Source organism: Parus major, chromosome 19 (genome assembly GCF_001522545.3).
Source record: "Parus major isolate Abel chromosome 19, Parus_major1.1, whole genome shotgun sequence".
In the NCBI taxonomy this organism is placed as follows: Eukaryota; Metazoa; Chordata; class Aves; order Passeriformes; family Paridae; genus Parus; species Parus major.
In genome coordinates, this window is record NC_031787.1 from 621,841 (window position 1) to 637,714 (window position 15,874).

Here is a 15,874-nt window from a genome sequence, read left to right on the forward strand (position 1 = left end):
GAGGGAGCTGGGAAGGGGCTGAGGGAGCTGGGAAGGGGCTCAGCCTGGAGAAAAGGAGCTCAGGGGGCCCTTGTGGCTCTGCACAAGTCCCTGGCAGGAGGGGACAGCGGGGGGGTCGGGCTGTGCTGCCAGGGAACAGGGACAGGAGGAGAGGGAACGGCCTCAGGCTGGGCCAGGGGAGCTCAGGGGAGGTTTTTGGGGAAATTTCTCCATGGAAAGGGTGGTCAGGAGCTGCCCAGGGAGGTGGTGGTGGAGTCCCTGGAGGGATGGCCGTGGCACCTGGGGACAGTGGCAGTGGTGGGCTGGGCAGTGGCTGGACTTGATCCTGGAGGTCTTTTCCAACCAAGGATTCTGTGCTTGTGAAAAAGGAGCTGGCTTTTCCGTGCCAAGGGAGACCCGGAGACACCACTTCGTGCGGGGCTCGGCCCCAGGGCAGCGGGTCCCTCCCGCCGCTGGATTTTGGGGGCCGTGCCCGTCCCGGGGGGCTGCAGGATGGGGAGGAGGGGGCGGCCCGGCGAGGAAGGGGTTAGCGGGGCTGGAGGAGGAGGGTGGTCCCTGGCCGGGCCGGGGGAGCGCGGCGGGGCTCGGGCTGCGCTCGGGGGCCATGGGGAGCTGAGCCGGGGCTGCCGCGCCGCCCTCCTCTTCCTCCTCCTCCTCCTCCTCCTCCTCCTCCAGCATCGCCTCTTGCGGTCCAGCTCTTCGCTTGTTTGATTTGATTTCAGCCCTTCGCTTGTGGGTTTTTTTTACATTATTTTTTCCTCTCTCTCCGCCATCCCCACCGCCCAGATCTCCCCGTGCCTCCTCCCTCCATCCTGCTTGGAATAACTCGTCTGGAGCGATCTGGAGGGGCGGGGGGCGGGGGGCGGGGGGCTGTGGAGCCGAGCGAACCTGTGGCGGAGGAGCCGGCTGGTGGAGAGGTGAGTCAGGAGCTGCCGGAGGATGGGGAGCTCGGGCTGCCCCCCGGCCGGGCGGGGACGGAGGGGAGGGCTCGGAGGGAGCCGGCAGCGCCCTCCCCTCCCCGGCTCCACAGGGAACCTGTTGGGGCTTCAGAGGCAGGCGGGGCGGCAGCCGAGCGATCCCCGCGGGGGGACCGGGGGTGATGCTGGGGATGCTGGGGATGCTGATCCCTCCCCCGGTGCCGGATCCGCGGCCGTGCCCCTCGCCGTGCGGCCGTGGGCGCTCACACGCGTGTTTGTGGAGTTGCCATGGAGCGGCACAGGAGCACCCGGGCTGCCCTGCCAACCTTTCCCGTGGGTTTCGTGCCCCCTGCTCGCCCTGGCGGTGATGTAATGAGAGCCCGTGTCTATGCGGTGTCCTGCTCCCGGGGAGCCGCGCACGGATGGAGATCCCGGAGCACAGCGAGCAGCCGCCATCTGTTTGAATGGATGGGTCCCAATGAATCTGTCAAACCCAACAAATGCGCTTGACGGAGGAATTGGGCCCCAAACACCCCCCGATGCCCAAAGGCTCCCGAGCAGAGCCGCTCCCGTGCCCCCGCTGCCCGGCCGGAGCCCCGATGAGCCCGAACCGCGGCTGATTTCTGCCGATTCCACACCAGCCTCCATCAGCACCTGATTTCCAGCGCTCGCCTCCTGCTTCCCCCGCCGGAGCAGCCCCGGGGCTGCAGAGGGCCGGGCCGGGCCGGGCCGGCTCCTGGCCGGCAGCTCCCCAGCCCTTTCCCACCCACCAAGTTTGGCTGTTTTCCGTGCAGCAGCTGCCTCCCCCCGGGCCCGTGCCGCGTCCCCTCCCGGCCGCTCCGGGAGCGCTCGGGATGCGCTGAGATGGGAGCGGGACGGGCGCGGTGCCGGGAGCGGCTCCCCGGGCTCCCGAGGAGAGCTGAGTGATCCTGCCTGGCTCCCAGGGCTCGCTGGACTACAGGAGGAGCTTCCCGCAGCCTGGGCAGTGGAATTTGCCCGTTGTCGAGCCGCACAAGGCCGGCACTGGCACAGGACTGGAGCGCCCGGGGTGCTGGCATCACGTAGGCAGCTGCCACCGAAATGACACACTTGATTGAAGGCCAAAAGAACCCAATACGTAACTGCTGTGATTAAGCTCCATATGATGCCTCAGAGCAAGTAAAAACCCCTCCTTCATCTCATCTTGCTTGTAACGAGACAGCCGTTGCAGGGATCTCATTTGGGTCATGTTGTGGCTTTTGGGGGATTTTGGGGGGGTTGTTTTGGGTCGGGCTTTTTTTGCTTCTGGCTGTACACACCCATGACCTGCAGAAATCTGCACCCCCGCGATGCCCCCTGAGAGCCTGGGGCTGTAGGTGTGCTGCTAGCTGGGAATACAAATCCGAGCAGGTAAGAGCTCCCGATGCCATTTCCTTGGCAGGGAATTTTCCAGCTGGCTCCCCGCGGGTCTCTGCACGCTCCCTTCCCCCCGAATGCATCTGTGGGACCCCAATCCCGGGGGGGCTTGCACGGGGAGGCTTCCCCCTCTCAGTTTGGGGAGTCTCGGGGGATGCTCGGCTGTTTGCTCGGAGGATGCGCTGGAGCCGGAGCCAAATCCTCTCTGCACTGCACCTGTGGCTAAAGGCTGTGCCCAGAGGGGTCTGCTGGGCTCGGGGCACATCGGGGCTGGGCGTGAGAGGGGCACAGAGGGGTCCTGTCCGGGTAAAGCTCCCGGGGTGTCGGGGCTCCCGTGGGGAGGCTCCTGCGGTTCTGGGGTGTGCAGAGCTCGGCTCACAGCGCCCCAAGTTCTCGGTGGGGCTCGGTCCTGGGAGCAGCAGGATTTGGGCAGGGAACAAAAGCACTTCTCCAGCAGCTCTCTCTCTGCCATCCAGCCCCAGGGCAGGACCCGGCTTGCAAAGAGAAAAAAAAAAACCCCAACCCAAAACCACAGCGAAAGGCACAGAGGTTGATTTAAGCCAAATCTCTTTCCTTGCCTGCCTGAGCCGTGTGGGGAGCGGGGCTGAGCCTCCCTGTTCCCCACTCCCCTCCCCGGTTCCATTTCCAGCCAGGTTCTGTCCAATCCGTGCTGGAGGCTTCTCCTGGTGCAGCCGATCCCTTCCCTGCCAGCTCTGTGACTGTGGATGGCTTTAGGAGCAGAATTTTGGGGCTGTTTGGGGCTCTCCTGCCCCAGCCCATTGCCATGGCCGGTCCCGTGCGGCTCCCCCCTCCTCCAGGAGCGCTGCCCCTGTAAGTTCGCAGCAATGCAACTTTCTCCTTCCTATTTCTTTTGAAATGTCCTCATTGCCAAGCAAAATCATGGCTTGACCCGAGCAATGACGGTGCTGTGCATGCTTTGTCTTCCAGAGTTGTGGGAAACTGAGCAAAATGCGCATTGAGGAACTCCTTGGACTAGAAATACCCTCCAGCATCATTTTAGATTTGTGCTCATAGAGCTTTTATTGATTTGGGATGAAATATGGCAGGCAGTCCATGAAGAGATGCAAATTCAAACAGGCAGAGGCTTTTCAGAAAATGCTGGGGATGCCAGAAGGGTCTGAAATCATTCATTGCAGCCAGGTGCCTTCTTGAGGTGAACTGAGACGGGTTTTTAACCTTGTGTAAAAAGACCAAGTCAGTTTTATTCAGTCCATACAGTCCCCAGCTAATGATGTTCTGGGAACTGATCATGTGGAGGAGCTTTGCAGGGCTGGGGAGGCTTTCATTGTGTTTGTAACCTGTGAGTGTGGTTAGTGTTAAAAGTGTGAGGCAGAAACTCCAGTAAATCCTGGCTATTATGCAATAGTTCTTGGGCTATCATGAAAAGAGGGCAATAGAAACAAACTGGTTTATAGATCTGCTTTTAATTAACTGCAGCCTCCTTCGATAGAAGCACTAACATGTGAAAATGGTTCTCAGAATAAAGACATTAAGCAGTGGTAATAAAAGGCACAGTCTGAATTTAGTCTGTTGAACCTGGCAGGACCTGGAAAATGTAAAGAAATTCAGTGGGTGGTTCTAAAAGTGCCCTCTCATTCCTTGAACTTAACATCAGCTTGTGGAGGCTTGCTGGGCATCCTTGCACATTTTCATTTTTACAGCAGGAGAACAGCAAACCTGAAATATCTGCTCTGAATTCTGTCCTCAGCTCTGTCCCTCACATCAGCACTGGGTTCTGTCCTCAGCTCTGTCCCTCACACATCTCTGGGTTCTGTCCTCAGTTCTGTCCCTCACACATCTCTGGGTTCTGTCCTCAGCTCTGTCCCTCACACACCTGCACTGCTGCCCTGGGTTCTGCCCTAGCTGGGGCTCCCAGGCCCCTTTTTGCACCTGGACCTTTCCTGGATCTCCCTTTCCCAGGCATTTCCAGCCATTCCACCCGTGCTGCTCCGTGCCTGGAGCCGTTCCCTCCTGTGCTGACATCTCTGCAGGTTTGGTGGCTGTCCCCAGGGTGGGGACACTGCCCAGGGGGTGACAGGTTTGATGATTGGGTTCATGTCTGGACCCCAGCACTGGGGGAGCTCGGTGGAGATGCTGCTTTGGGGCTCTGCTCTGTCCCTTTTCCTCACCCTCCTGTGTTCCCGTGCTTTTCCTGAAGCCCTTCCCTGCAGCAGGGGCTTGGACACTCAGGGGGGTTAAAATGGGGCTGCTTTGCTTTTGAACAGGCCCAGGGCCTGTGTCTGTGCTCAGGGGGGGCTGGCACAGGGGACAGCAGGGACAGACTCCGTGTGCATCTCATTTCCTTGGGATCTCCTTCTCCTGCTGCTGGAATGTCAAACCAGAGCAGGGAGCTGGCATTTGTTTGCTCACAGGTCCTGCACAAATCCAGTTTGGTTTCATCCCTGCCCAGCCTCAGTTCCTGGGGTCTGTGCTCTGCCCCTGCCTGGAGCCCTGAGGAGGGCAGAGGCTCCTGGGGCAAACACAGGAGGAGAACCTGGCCCAGGTGAGCCCTGCTGGGGGCTGGGAGCTGCAGGTGCTGCTGTCACCCCAGGGAAGTGTCCCTTGGGCACTCTTGTGCTGCTAATTAACAAATTAACAAATTAACAAATGTCCCCAGGGGCCTGGGGCTGTGCCCAGAGGCTCCCAGGATGTCACAGTGAGGTGTCCCCCGGGGTCTGTTTGTTCATTCAGGGACTCTGCTCTGAGCCCTTTTAAAAGCAGCACTGGAGGAGAATTGGCCTCCCCTGAACATCCCTGACCTCTCCAGGGCAGTGGTTTCTGCACCAGAGCTCTTGGCAAATCGACCCTCGTGCCAATGAGGTTCCAAAGAGTTGATCAACCCTGCCAGGTATCAAGGCTGGGAAGAGCCAGCCCGAGAGCAAATCCCAGAAAAAACAGGAAAATGAAGTCTCTGTAACTGTTTCCAATTATCCAGAGCCGCTGGTTCTCCTGGTGTTTCAGGAAGAAACATGGAAATCTCTCAGGGTCGAGCTTGTTTACAGAGTGCCTGTGGGTTCTGGGCCCAGCCAGCATCAGATTTCTCTTCGTGTTCCCTTCAAATAAACGCTGAAATAGAAATAAGGATGCTGTAAATTGTGCCACCCCAAGAGCTCAACACTGCTCCAGCAGGAAATGATCACTGGGGCTCCTGGAACAGCTTCACTGGGATCTTCCAGGAGCAGGAGCTTGCAGGGAAACAGCACAGGCTGGTAGGATTTGGGAATTAAGGATGATGAGGTGCTCCAGAGCTCTGCAGCCTCCCAGCCCCGGGGTTTGCTCCCAGGGGATGTCTGGACAGACAGACAGACACACAGAGCACCGTGGGCAGGAGTCCCACGTGTCCAGGGCACTCCTGGTTCCTGCAGGAACGGAGCCCCTGGCACAACAATCCCTGCACCCTCTGTGACCACAGCCCACCCCGGGGCAGGGCCAGCCAGCCTGGTCACCCCTGGCCACCTCTGCCTGGGACAGGGCTCCCTTTGGCTCTGCTCACCCTCCCCCAGCAGCCTGGGATCCTCCTGGGATCCCCTGGAATCCTCCTTGGATCCCTTGGGATCCCCTCTGGATCCCTGGGATCCTCTCTGGATCCCCTGGAATCCTCTCTGGATCCTCTCTGGATCCCTGGAATCCTCTCTGGATCCCTTGGATTCCTTTGTGTCTCCTTTGGATCCCCTGGAATCCTCTCCTCTGGATCCCTGGGATCTGGGCTGCTGTGTCTGAGGACACTTTTCCAAGGGAGCTGCTGGAGTTTGCAGGGGAAGTGCTGGGAGTGGATCTTGGTTGGAATCCTGCACCCCAGTCCACCCCAGTCCACCCCAGTCCACCCCAGTCCACCCCAGTTTATATCAATGATTCCAGCCTTGGCTGCCCTTGGCTCATTCCCTTCTGCTCATTTCTGTGTGTTGGTGGCTCCAGCCCTCCCAGCTCCCAGGGAATTCTCTGGAGGAACCATCAGCCATGGCTTTAAGAAATAACCCTCCCCAGATGTCCCAAAGCCTCCTTTAAAGACGAGCTCTGGCAGAAGTCAGATTTATTGGGAGCAATTAATTGTCCTGCTAAGAGCCCTCAATGTTTTGGCATTTCATTAATAAGACGTAATCAACCACCAGGCTATTTGGAGTGTGTTATTCTGTCAAATCCGCTGTTAATTGTCATTATTTGATAGATTTCATGTTTATAATTACTGGTGTGTGACGCAGGGTGTGCTGTGAATAATCCATTGTGTATTGTTTTGTGAAGCAGGGTGCTGGGGGTGCCAGCAGTCGCTGCTGCTCGTGTCTCCAGGGCTGATTTGTGGCTGCCCAGGGGAGGGGACCGGACAGGAGGGAATGAACAGAAGCTCAGAACAGCGCCCTGCAGCCAGGCAAACACTCAGCAGCTGCGAGTGGGGGAGAAGAGGGTTCAGGGGAGCAGGGAAAGGTGTTCGGGATGGCTTTTGGGGGCCGGGGGTGCACGAGTGACATTTCCCCCCTGCTTTGATCAGCTCCTCAGCTCAAAGCTCTGGGATATTTTGTTTTTCTTGCTGTCAGCGAGGACCTCGTTCCCATCATTTAGTTCTGAGCGATCTCGTGTTGTACCCAGGGAAAAAACCGAGCTGAGCATTCCAGAGAGAGAGAATTGGGATGGTTTTGTGTGCGAGCAGCCGGGGCTGCAGGGTGGAGCTGGTGTGAGGGGCTGGGCAGGGCTGGGTGATGCTCCAAAGCCTCTCCGGCACCCCTGAGCTGCTCTGGCCGCTCAGCTGATCCTGCTCCCTGCTTTGGCCGTCCTGGAGGAGCCGATTTCTGGGCTGGGGCCAGGAGGAGCCCCCATCCCCGCTGGAGGGGTCCCTGCTGGGCACAGGGTGGTCCTGGCTCCCCCTGCAGCACAGGCAGGATGGGCTGGGCACGGAAAATGGGCAGCAGGTGGGCTGGAAGTGCTGCAAGCTCCTGGCCCAGGAGGAGCTCAAAGGCTCCAGCGTGGGGAACAATCCATCAGCAGCCCTGGGCTTCCACCCTCGAGCTCCAGCAGCACATCCCTGGGGCCAGGCTGGACCTGTCCCTCCTGGCAGGTTTGTGTGATCTCCTTTGCCATAAAACCCTCAAACTTTCATTCCCAAACTGATTTTTTTTCATGTTTTCAGGAGAATTATTAGAGGAGAGAAGAGGTTAAAGATTTCTGTTGCGTTGCTGGCTTTCTTTTTTCACTTTCTAACATCAACTGAGGCTTCCCAAACCTGGAGGATGGAAATGTTTTACTAATCTTGGTTAAACACGACCAGGGGCAGCAGAAATCTGGGGATTTCTGTCTGCAGAAGGTGAGGTTGAGTTTGGGAGCTGAGAGGCTGAGAGGGAATTGTGGTGATCAGCGGTGCCGGTTCATTAATCGGGCACTTTAAGCCTGTTTGGGGTGGAAAGGGTCTTTATCCCCTTGTGAGCGCTGCTCTTGCCCTGGGGACAGGCAGGAATTATCGGCTCCTCGCAGCCCTCTCCTCCCGGCTCTTTGAGCTGAGGATCAGCCCCAGCCCAGCTCCAAAAATAACAAAGAGCAATTTCCCCGTTCCCCTGTGCGCTCACATGTGCAGCTCCCAGACAGAAATGTTGGATTTTATTCCTGACCTGGCACCCCCGGCGCTCCCTTTCCGTGCAATTCAAAGCAGCAGCTCTTGTTTGGAGATGTCTTTTCAAGTGCCCTTGTAGTTTTTCGGTTTTCGTTTGCTGTGGAAGGTGGGAAACAGCCCCAGCACAAACCTTGTGAAGCTCTGAGCGCTTTGGAGCTCTCCAGCGTGGAGGTTTGTGGCTCCTGAGGTGCCGCACAGTACATGAGGCTCACTCAGATCTTGTTTTCTGCCTTGCTGAGGAGTTTTTTTCCTTCCCAGTTACATCTTTGACTGCTGAGAATGATCTGTTTGTGGAGGTTTTCTGCCCAGTGATCACCGAGAGGAGCTTTATTGCTGCTGTCCCTCCCCAGTGGGTGCCAGGTCTGCATTTCCTGCCTGCTTTAGGGAACTTTCCTTAGGCTGGTGCCAATAAATGTTCATCTGGAGCTGCAGTGCCAGGCAGGTGTGCAGAGGGCACGTGGGGACGTGATGGGTCAGGACTGGGAATGGTCCCTGGAGGTCAATTTGGATTTTACCTGGATTTTACCAGCAGATGTTCAGTGAGGCTGACGTGAGTGGGTTCAGATCTCGTGTTTGCAGCCCATAAATCCTTGTGAAAGGTTTCTGGGATCTGTCTGGGTGGATTAATTTGCTGAAGATGTGTGTGGAAAAGCCGGGTCTAACTCCTGAGGACCAGCCAGGGAGGTGGGAGCCCTCCTGTGTGAAGCTCAGGGGGAATTTTAGGGCTCACTGCACTCTCATCCTGCAGATCTGGCTCTCCCAGCCTGCCCAGAGTGTCCAGTGCAGCTCAGCAGGAGCCTCTGCTCTGTGTCCTGTTTATAAATACCCCAAATGTGCCTTCCTGGGGGTCTGGGATCAATAAAGGTTGGGATCAGCAGTGAGGAAACACAGATTTCCTGCAGGACTGCCCTCCCTGCTCTGCTTTGGGACTTTCTTTTGAAGGAATCATTTTAAGCCATGCCAAGGCCTCTTCTCTTGGTCTGTACAGCAGAACGAGCCCGAGCCTGCTCAGCCCTGGCTCTCTTCACACCCCTAAGCTGAGCTTGATTAAACCAGACCTGGGCACTTCATATCTGCAGCTTCAACCTCCCCACCTTGGCGAGCTCTGCATCCTCCCAGCTCCCCCCGAGCCCAGAGCAGCCCTTGGAGCCCTGCAGGCAGCTCGGGCTCAGATTGTGCTCCACGTGCCAAGTTTGTGCACAAAGTAAATTAAAAAAGAAAAAATCTTTAAGGCTATTGTTAGCAGCAGGGGAGTGCAGGTGACAAGGGACAAAGTGACTCTTCCCAGCACAAGGATTTTGTCTTCCCTGAACTGTGCTGGCTTCAGAGCAGCTCTGGGGATTTAGTCCAGCTCAGCCTTTCCCATGCCAGAGGTTAAGCCAGGCCTAAGCATGGCCCTCAGCAGGGACAGGGGTGTGGAAAGGGACCAGGAATGGCAGTGGAGCCTCTTGGGGAGGCCGGTGGTGTCCCCTGGCTGGTGCCTCAGGGAGGATGAGACAGTCCAGGAGTTTCCCAGGGCTCTGTTTGCTCTGCTGTCCCTCTGGACGCAGCTGGAGATCACACAGCCTCCCTCCGAGGACAAGGACAGTGCCTCACTGGGGAAAGTGGGGTCATCTCCTCCTGCCCTGCTCTGCTTTGGATGTTCAAACATTGCTGTGCCCAGGGAGGAGCATCTTGAACACCGTCACTTCATCTGATGAATTTTTAAAGGCTTTGAAAGTGACCTCAGGGACTCCCCAGCCCCAGTTCCAGTTTCCCACACATCTGGCTGCTTCCTGGCTTTTCAGTACGTTCCTGTATTCCTTTCAGCCCTGGGAAAGGGCTGGGAGAACAAAGCTTGTGCTGGGCTCCACTCCTGTGTGGCATCCATGGAGGTTTGCTCTCATTCCTGCAGCTCAGACTGGCTCATCCCAGCCCGTGGCAGAGCTGGAAATCTCCATTTTCTCCTCTCCCCCGTCCTGCCTGCTCTGTTTGACACCACAGAGATCAATATCCAGCTTGGGATCCTGCCAGGTGCTCCCACCGCTGGGATCCACACAATTCCAGCTCCGTGGGGAGGGCAGACACAGGATCCATCCATGGATGTCGTGTGTTCCATGCCTGAGGCTGGAAAACCAGGATGGACTCCCCAGGATGGATTCCTGGGCATCCTTTGGGCTGCACAGGGAAACTGATCCCAGCTCCATCTCGGAGAAGGATCCTGGGGAACCCTGGCCAAGAGCTGGACTCGATGACCCTTGTGGGTCCCTTCCAACCCTGGGATTACCCTGGGGGGTGATGGATGATCCAGAGAAAACAGGAATTGCTGCTGCCTGGATGGGCTGTGGTGGGCTGCAAAGGAATGAAGGTGGTGCCAAGGGCTGCAGTGTCTCTCCAGGGATCCCAGAGCTGGAACTGTGCTGGAGTGTCCCTTGGCCAGGATCAGCTCCTGCCTCAGTGCCCAGCAGGTGTCAGAGGGAGCAACGTCTCAGAGTGAAACCCATGAACTGGCAGGGGTTGGGAAATTACAGATGTGCTTAATGAAACAGAACCCCTTGTTTACGTTTCTAATGTGCTGCTGGAGCGAACTGGCTCCCAAATAAAAATACTTAAAGTTACGATTAGGATTTATTTACATAATTACTGCCAGGGAAATTCCTGGAACGTGCTGAGCAGTGCAAGAGGAGCCTCCTGGCTCTCCCTCTGTGCTCGCCCGTGGCTCCAGGTTGCTCTGCTCCTGGGGGTCTGTCAGGGCTGTTCCCAGCCCGGGGAGGCAGCAAGGTTTTGTTCCCAAATGGATTTGTGTGTATTGTCCATCCGTTTGGGTTGTTGGCTGAGGCTGGGCAGATGCTGCTGGTGATGGTGGTGCTGGCTGGGGCGTTCCAGAGGTGGCACCTCCCTCCTGGGGCACGGCACCTGGGTGTCCCTGGGTGTTCCTGGGTGTCCCTGGGTGTCCCTGGGTGTCCCTGGGGTGTCCCTGGGTGTCCCTGGGTGTCCCTGGGTGTTCCTGGGTGTCCCTGGGGTGTCCCTGGGTGTCCCTGGGTGTTCCTGGGGTGTCCCTGGGTGTCCCTGGGTGTCCCTGGGGTGTCCCAGAGACACTGTGTCTCCCAGAGACACTGCCAGCCTGGCCTGGCCACTCCAGCCCCAGGGAGCCCCTTGGGTGGCTCTGGGGACTCTGCTGATTTATTTCTGCTGGAAATGAGCAGTACAATAGGCCTGGGATGGGTTTGTGCTGATTGAATCCAGCCCTGGGCATGACAAATCTTCCTCTTAATATTTCAATTGACTTTGGCAAACTCTCCCCCTCCTCGTGTCCCCTAAATCACAGGGTGAGAGCTGCTGACAGCAATCCCCACTCCTGGCTGGGCAGTGCCTGCCCTTCCCTGGGGACCTGTGGGGTTTGCAAACGCCTCCCTGCTCCAGCCCCCCCTGGAGTGGGGTTTTTCCTCAGCTCCCACATCTGGGAGATGGGAACGTTCTTTGTGGGGCCCTGCTCAGGTGTGGAGGTTCTGCTGTCGCTGGGGGCTGGAGCTGGGGCCCTGCAGTGACAAACACCTCGCTCAGGGAGCTTGGCTGAGCCCTCTGAGGGGTCTCAGGGCTGTCCAGACCCTTCCATGCCTTTGAGATTTGTGCTCTGGGCAGCGCCTGGGGCTGTCCCTGGACCCCTGGCAGTGCCCAAGGCTGGGCTGGACAGGGCTGGGAGCTCCTGGGACAGGGGAAGGTGTCCCTGCCCTGGCAGGGCTGGTTCAGATGGGCTTTGGGGTCCTCTCCAACCCAAGCACTCCACAATAACCTTGTACCTGCAGTGCAGACCCCACTGCTCTCTGTAGTTATTGCCAAGGCTGAAATGCAGTCTGGCTGTTGGGAAATCTGTTTCCACAAGGCTCCAATGCTCCCCTCAGTGCTCTCAGCACCCAGGGCCAGCAGCTGCTTTGCTGTTTGTTCACTCCTGGCTCCCCCTGTGACACCCGACTGGGGCTCTGCTCCAGCCCCTCCTCCAGGCTCCATTCCCAGGGGACAGGGGCAGATAACACCAATCCCTCTCTTTTCTGGTTTCCCTGGCAGGGAGAAGATGCCATTCCACCATGTGACAGCTGGCTTGTTGTACAAGGGCAATTACCTGAACCGCTCGCTGTCGGCCGGCAGTGACAGTGAGCAGCTGGCCAACATCTCCGTGGAGGAGCTCGATGGTGAGTGCTGCCCTGCCCGGGCTGGGGAGCTGGGCTGTGCCTTTGCTCTCAGCTTTTGTCCTTCTGCAGCTTTTGGAAACGTTAAGCCTGTGTTTTATGGGTAAAATGAGAAAATTTAGGCTCAAACTGTCCCAGAGATGTCTTTATCCTTCCCTGGGACCCTGCAGAGCTGAGTCTGCTCTTCCCACCAGGTCCCACTTCTCAAAGGGAGGCTCCTCCCCACGTGTCAGTGTCAGAGGATGCAGGGAGGCAGATTGTGGCTTAAGAGCTCTAAAATCCCATTTTCCTGATCAGTGGTAGGGAGCAGAGAGCAGCCTTGGTCTGGCACTTCCATCAGGAAGGCTGTGCACGTGTGCTGCCTGCAGGGTCCCATCATTTCCCCCTGGAGCTGTTGGTGATCCCCTCTGCCCTGGCCCAGGAGGTGAGGAACTGCAAATCCATCCTCACTTCTCTTCCCTGATGGAACTGGAAATCCATCCTCACTTCTCTTCCCTGATGGAACTGGAAATCCATCCTCACTTCTCTTCCCTGATGGAACTGGGAATCCATCCTCACTTCCCTGATGGAACTGGAAATCCATCCTCACTTCCCTGTCCTGATGGAACTGGGAATCCATCCTCACTTCCCTGCCCTGGGGTTCTCATGGCTCCGGGCTGTGCCGGCTGGGGAAGGGGATCCAGGCTCGGTTCCAGCTGTCCCGGTGTCCCCATCCCCGGGCCGGGAGCATCGGAGCCCAGCCCCGGGGGGACCCGGTGCTCCCGAGCTGCGGATCTCCGCTAATTAGCGGCTAATGAGGGAAATTGGAGCAGGAGAACCGAGAGGTGCTGACCGGAGCCGCAGGGCAGTGGCCGTGTGTCCCCACATTGCGGGGGGACCTCTGTCCCCTGTCCCCGGAGCCCCCCTGTCCCCGGGGGTGGCCGGAGCTCCTCTGGGCTGTGACCCGTGTGTTCACAGGCTGGGACTGAGATCCTTTCCTTCGCTCTGTGCCCGTCCCCAGCTCGGGGAGCTCCAGCTCAGCTCCTCTTCCTCCCTGCTGGCACCGAGCACATCCATCCCACCCGGCCAGGGCAGAGGAGAGGCTGGACCTGCTCTGCCGGGGGCCAGCAGCGTTCAGCCGCTGGGATTTCTATTTGAAATGAAGTCAGCCGCTGGGATTTCTATTTGAAATGAAGTCAGCAGCCTCCATCTCCCCGTGTTTTGTCTCTAATACCAGATCAGTGCCTGACTGTGCTGGTAACTGGGGAAGGTTCACTGCCCAAACCCCAAACAGAATTAGTCTTTCTGCCTTCAAGCATAAACTGTCTGAGGATGAGTAACAAAATGTTCTTCCTTGAGAAGTTAATGTCAGGCTATTGGAGCTCTTTGGATGGATCAAGCTGTGAGAGCTCGATGCCAATAACAGATTTGCATTTCATCTTCCAGGCTGGGGGAGAGATGCCAAAATTCTCCTTGGTTTCTTTTTCAATGAGATTTTGGTCCTGAGGGAGTTCCAGCCTATTGAGAAATTCCAGTCACACAGATTAAATTATGATAGGTTTGGAGCTGGAGGAGTTACTAGGAATTTTCTATAACGTTCCTCTGCGCTCAAGGCTCCAACAAGTGCCTGATCCGTTGGGTTCTTGCCAGCAGATTTCTTTTTTCCTGTGTCTGGCGCTGTGTGTGTCAGCACTGTTCACTTGGGAAGGGATCCTGGGATGCTGCAGGGCACGGTGCTGCAGCCTGAGCCCGCTCCCAGCCCATCCCACAGGGAATAAACGGGAATTCTCCCTGTCCCAGCTGCAGGTGGGGGCTGGAGGAGAACAGGGACAGCAGGAAATGGGAAAGGGCTCTGATTCTGAGGAATGTAAGGGGGAAGGAGCTCAGGGCTTGTGGTGAACGCTCCAAGTGCTGCTCTGCCTCTTCTCTGAAAGATTTTCCAATAGAATATTCAGAATGACAGAATCCCAGAAAAGTTTGGGTGGGAGGGACCTTAAATCCCATCCAGTGCCACCCCAGCCATGGCAGGGACACCTCCCCTGTCCCAGGAGCTCCAAACCCATCCAGCCTGGCCTTGGGCACTGCCAGGGATCCAGGGACAGCCCCAGCCCCTGCCCACCCTGCCAGGAACAATCCCTGCCCAAAATCCCATCCAGCCCTGCCCTCTGGCACTGGGAGCCATTCCCTGTGTCCTGTCCCTCCATCCCTTGTCCCCAGTCCCTCTCCAGCTCTCCTGGAGCCCTGAGGTGTCCCTGGAGCCTTCTCCACATGAACAATCCCAAATTTCTCAGTCTGTCTCCATAGGGGAGGTGCTCCAGTCCCTTTATCAACTTCAGGGCCACCTGTGGCCTTGCTCCAATAATTCCAATAATCCAAATAATTCCAATAATTCCAATAATTCCAATAATTCCACGTCCTCCCCACCCTGGGGACACCAGAATTGTGTTCAGTTTCCCAGGTGAGGCCTCAGGAGAGCACAGGGAGTTTTTTCCCTGCTAAACTTCCCTGGGTTGCAGCATCCATCTGCCATCCCCAGGTCCTGTCTGGTTTTTTCTGTGCTGCTGCCTCTGAGCACGCTGCTGGCAGCAGGGGGAGAGGTCACTCTGCTCAGGGGTGTTGCTGTTTGTGGCTCTGGAGTGGTGTGAGGGTGTTTGGGAATCTGCTTGCCCAGAGCTGAATCAGGAGATGCTGAACTTTGTAACTGCAGGGAAATACCAGAGCTGGAAGTGGCAGCTCATCCATGACCTGGCTCCGAGGGACTGGAAGCGTGGAGGGGTCTCAGGGGGATGGAAGTGCCGTGTGCTTGGAGCTTTGTGTGCTTGGAGTGGTAAATTCAGGCTGGGAGGGGCTGTTCCACACACATTTTCTGTTGGTTGACATAAAACCATGGCAGGGTTTGTGCAGCTTTCCACGTCCCTTCCAAGGCAGCTCCTGTCCTCACGTTCTGAACCATCAGGAGTATTTTTAATAAAAAATGCTGGATGGAAATAATCATGTCAAGCTTGAGTCATCCACCTCCACAGGCACTATCTAAAGGGTATTGTCAGGAGGGAAAAACATTGCCAGAGTGGGAATATGACAAATCTCACCTGAAGGGAGGTGCAGGAGAAGCAGGCTGGGGGAGCAGGAACCCAAAGGTGAACCTGTGAACACTTATCCAGGTAAACATCCCAGTAAATCCTTCCCTGAGGCAGCTTCCTCGGGAGTCAGCAGGAGGAAATGCTGCTGCAGGGCAGTGTTGGCATCTGGTGCCTCACCTGAGGGGCTGAGGGGTCTGTAGGGAATTTTCTAGACTGGGAGAGATTTTTGGGATTGTTGCAGTCCCTAATGTGGAGCTTGAGGGTGGCAATGCCAGGGTTTTGCCTGGTTGAGCTGGGGGTGTGAGCAGAGCAGCCCAGCAAAGGAGCTGCAGGAGCCTGGGGACAGGACAGGAGTGTGGGGACATCCCTCCCCAGGAGCTCTTCCCATCATTAGGGAACATTAACCTGATTTCTGCTTCCTCTTCCCAGCACCTCCCCTGGCTCCAGCTCCCAGCTGGATCTCTGTTCCCTGGCTGTGGGAGAGATCCCTGAGCAGCTGCAGAGTGCCCTGAGGGGACCTGGGGCTCCTGCTGCTCCCCTGGAGCTGGGACCAGCAGCTGTCCCCTGCTGGCCACCACGGCCAGGGGACCAAGGGCTGGGGGGCTGCGGCACCTGGAGCTGGGCAGGGTGGCTGTCCTGGGGCAGGGACACTCTGGGGACAGTGGGGACACTGGGGATGCTCTGGGGACACTGGGGATGTTCTGGGGACATTCTGGGGAC

General features: G+C 57.3%; 1 protein-coding gene across 7 annotated transcripts in view; it reads left to right on the forward strand.

Annotated features, from left to right (window-relative positions):
- Positions 1 to 15,874, forward strand: part of CALN1 (calneuron 1) — an 89,105-nt gene that overhangs the window by 17,961 nt on the left and 55,270 nt on the right. For 3 of the 7 annotated variants that reach the window (XM_015646853.3, XM_033518909.1, XM_015646854.3), the window contains exon 3: positions 11,974 to 12,098. In XM_015646853.3, the coding sequence (XP_015502339.1) occupies positions 11,974 to 12,098 (125 nt within the window). Of the gene's footprint in view, positions 1 to 894; positions 918 to 1,682; positions 2,307 to 2,819; positions 3,144 to 11,973; positions 12,099 to 15,874 lie in introns of those variants that run through there. The other 4 variants (XM_033518910.1, XM_015646857.3, XM_015646856.3 and 1 more) reach the window with 4 other exon arrangements.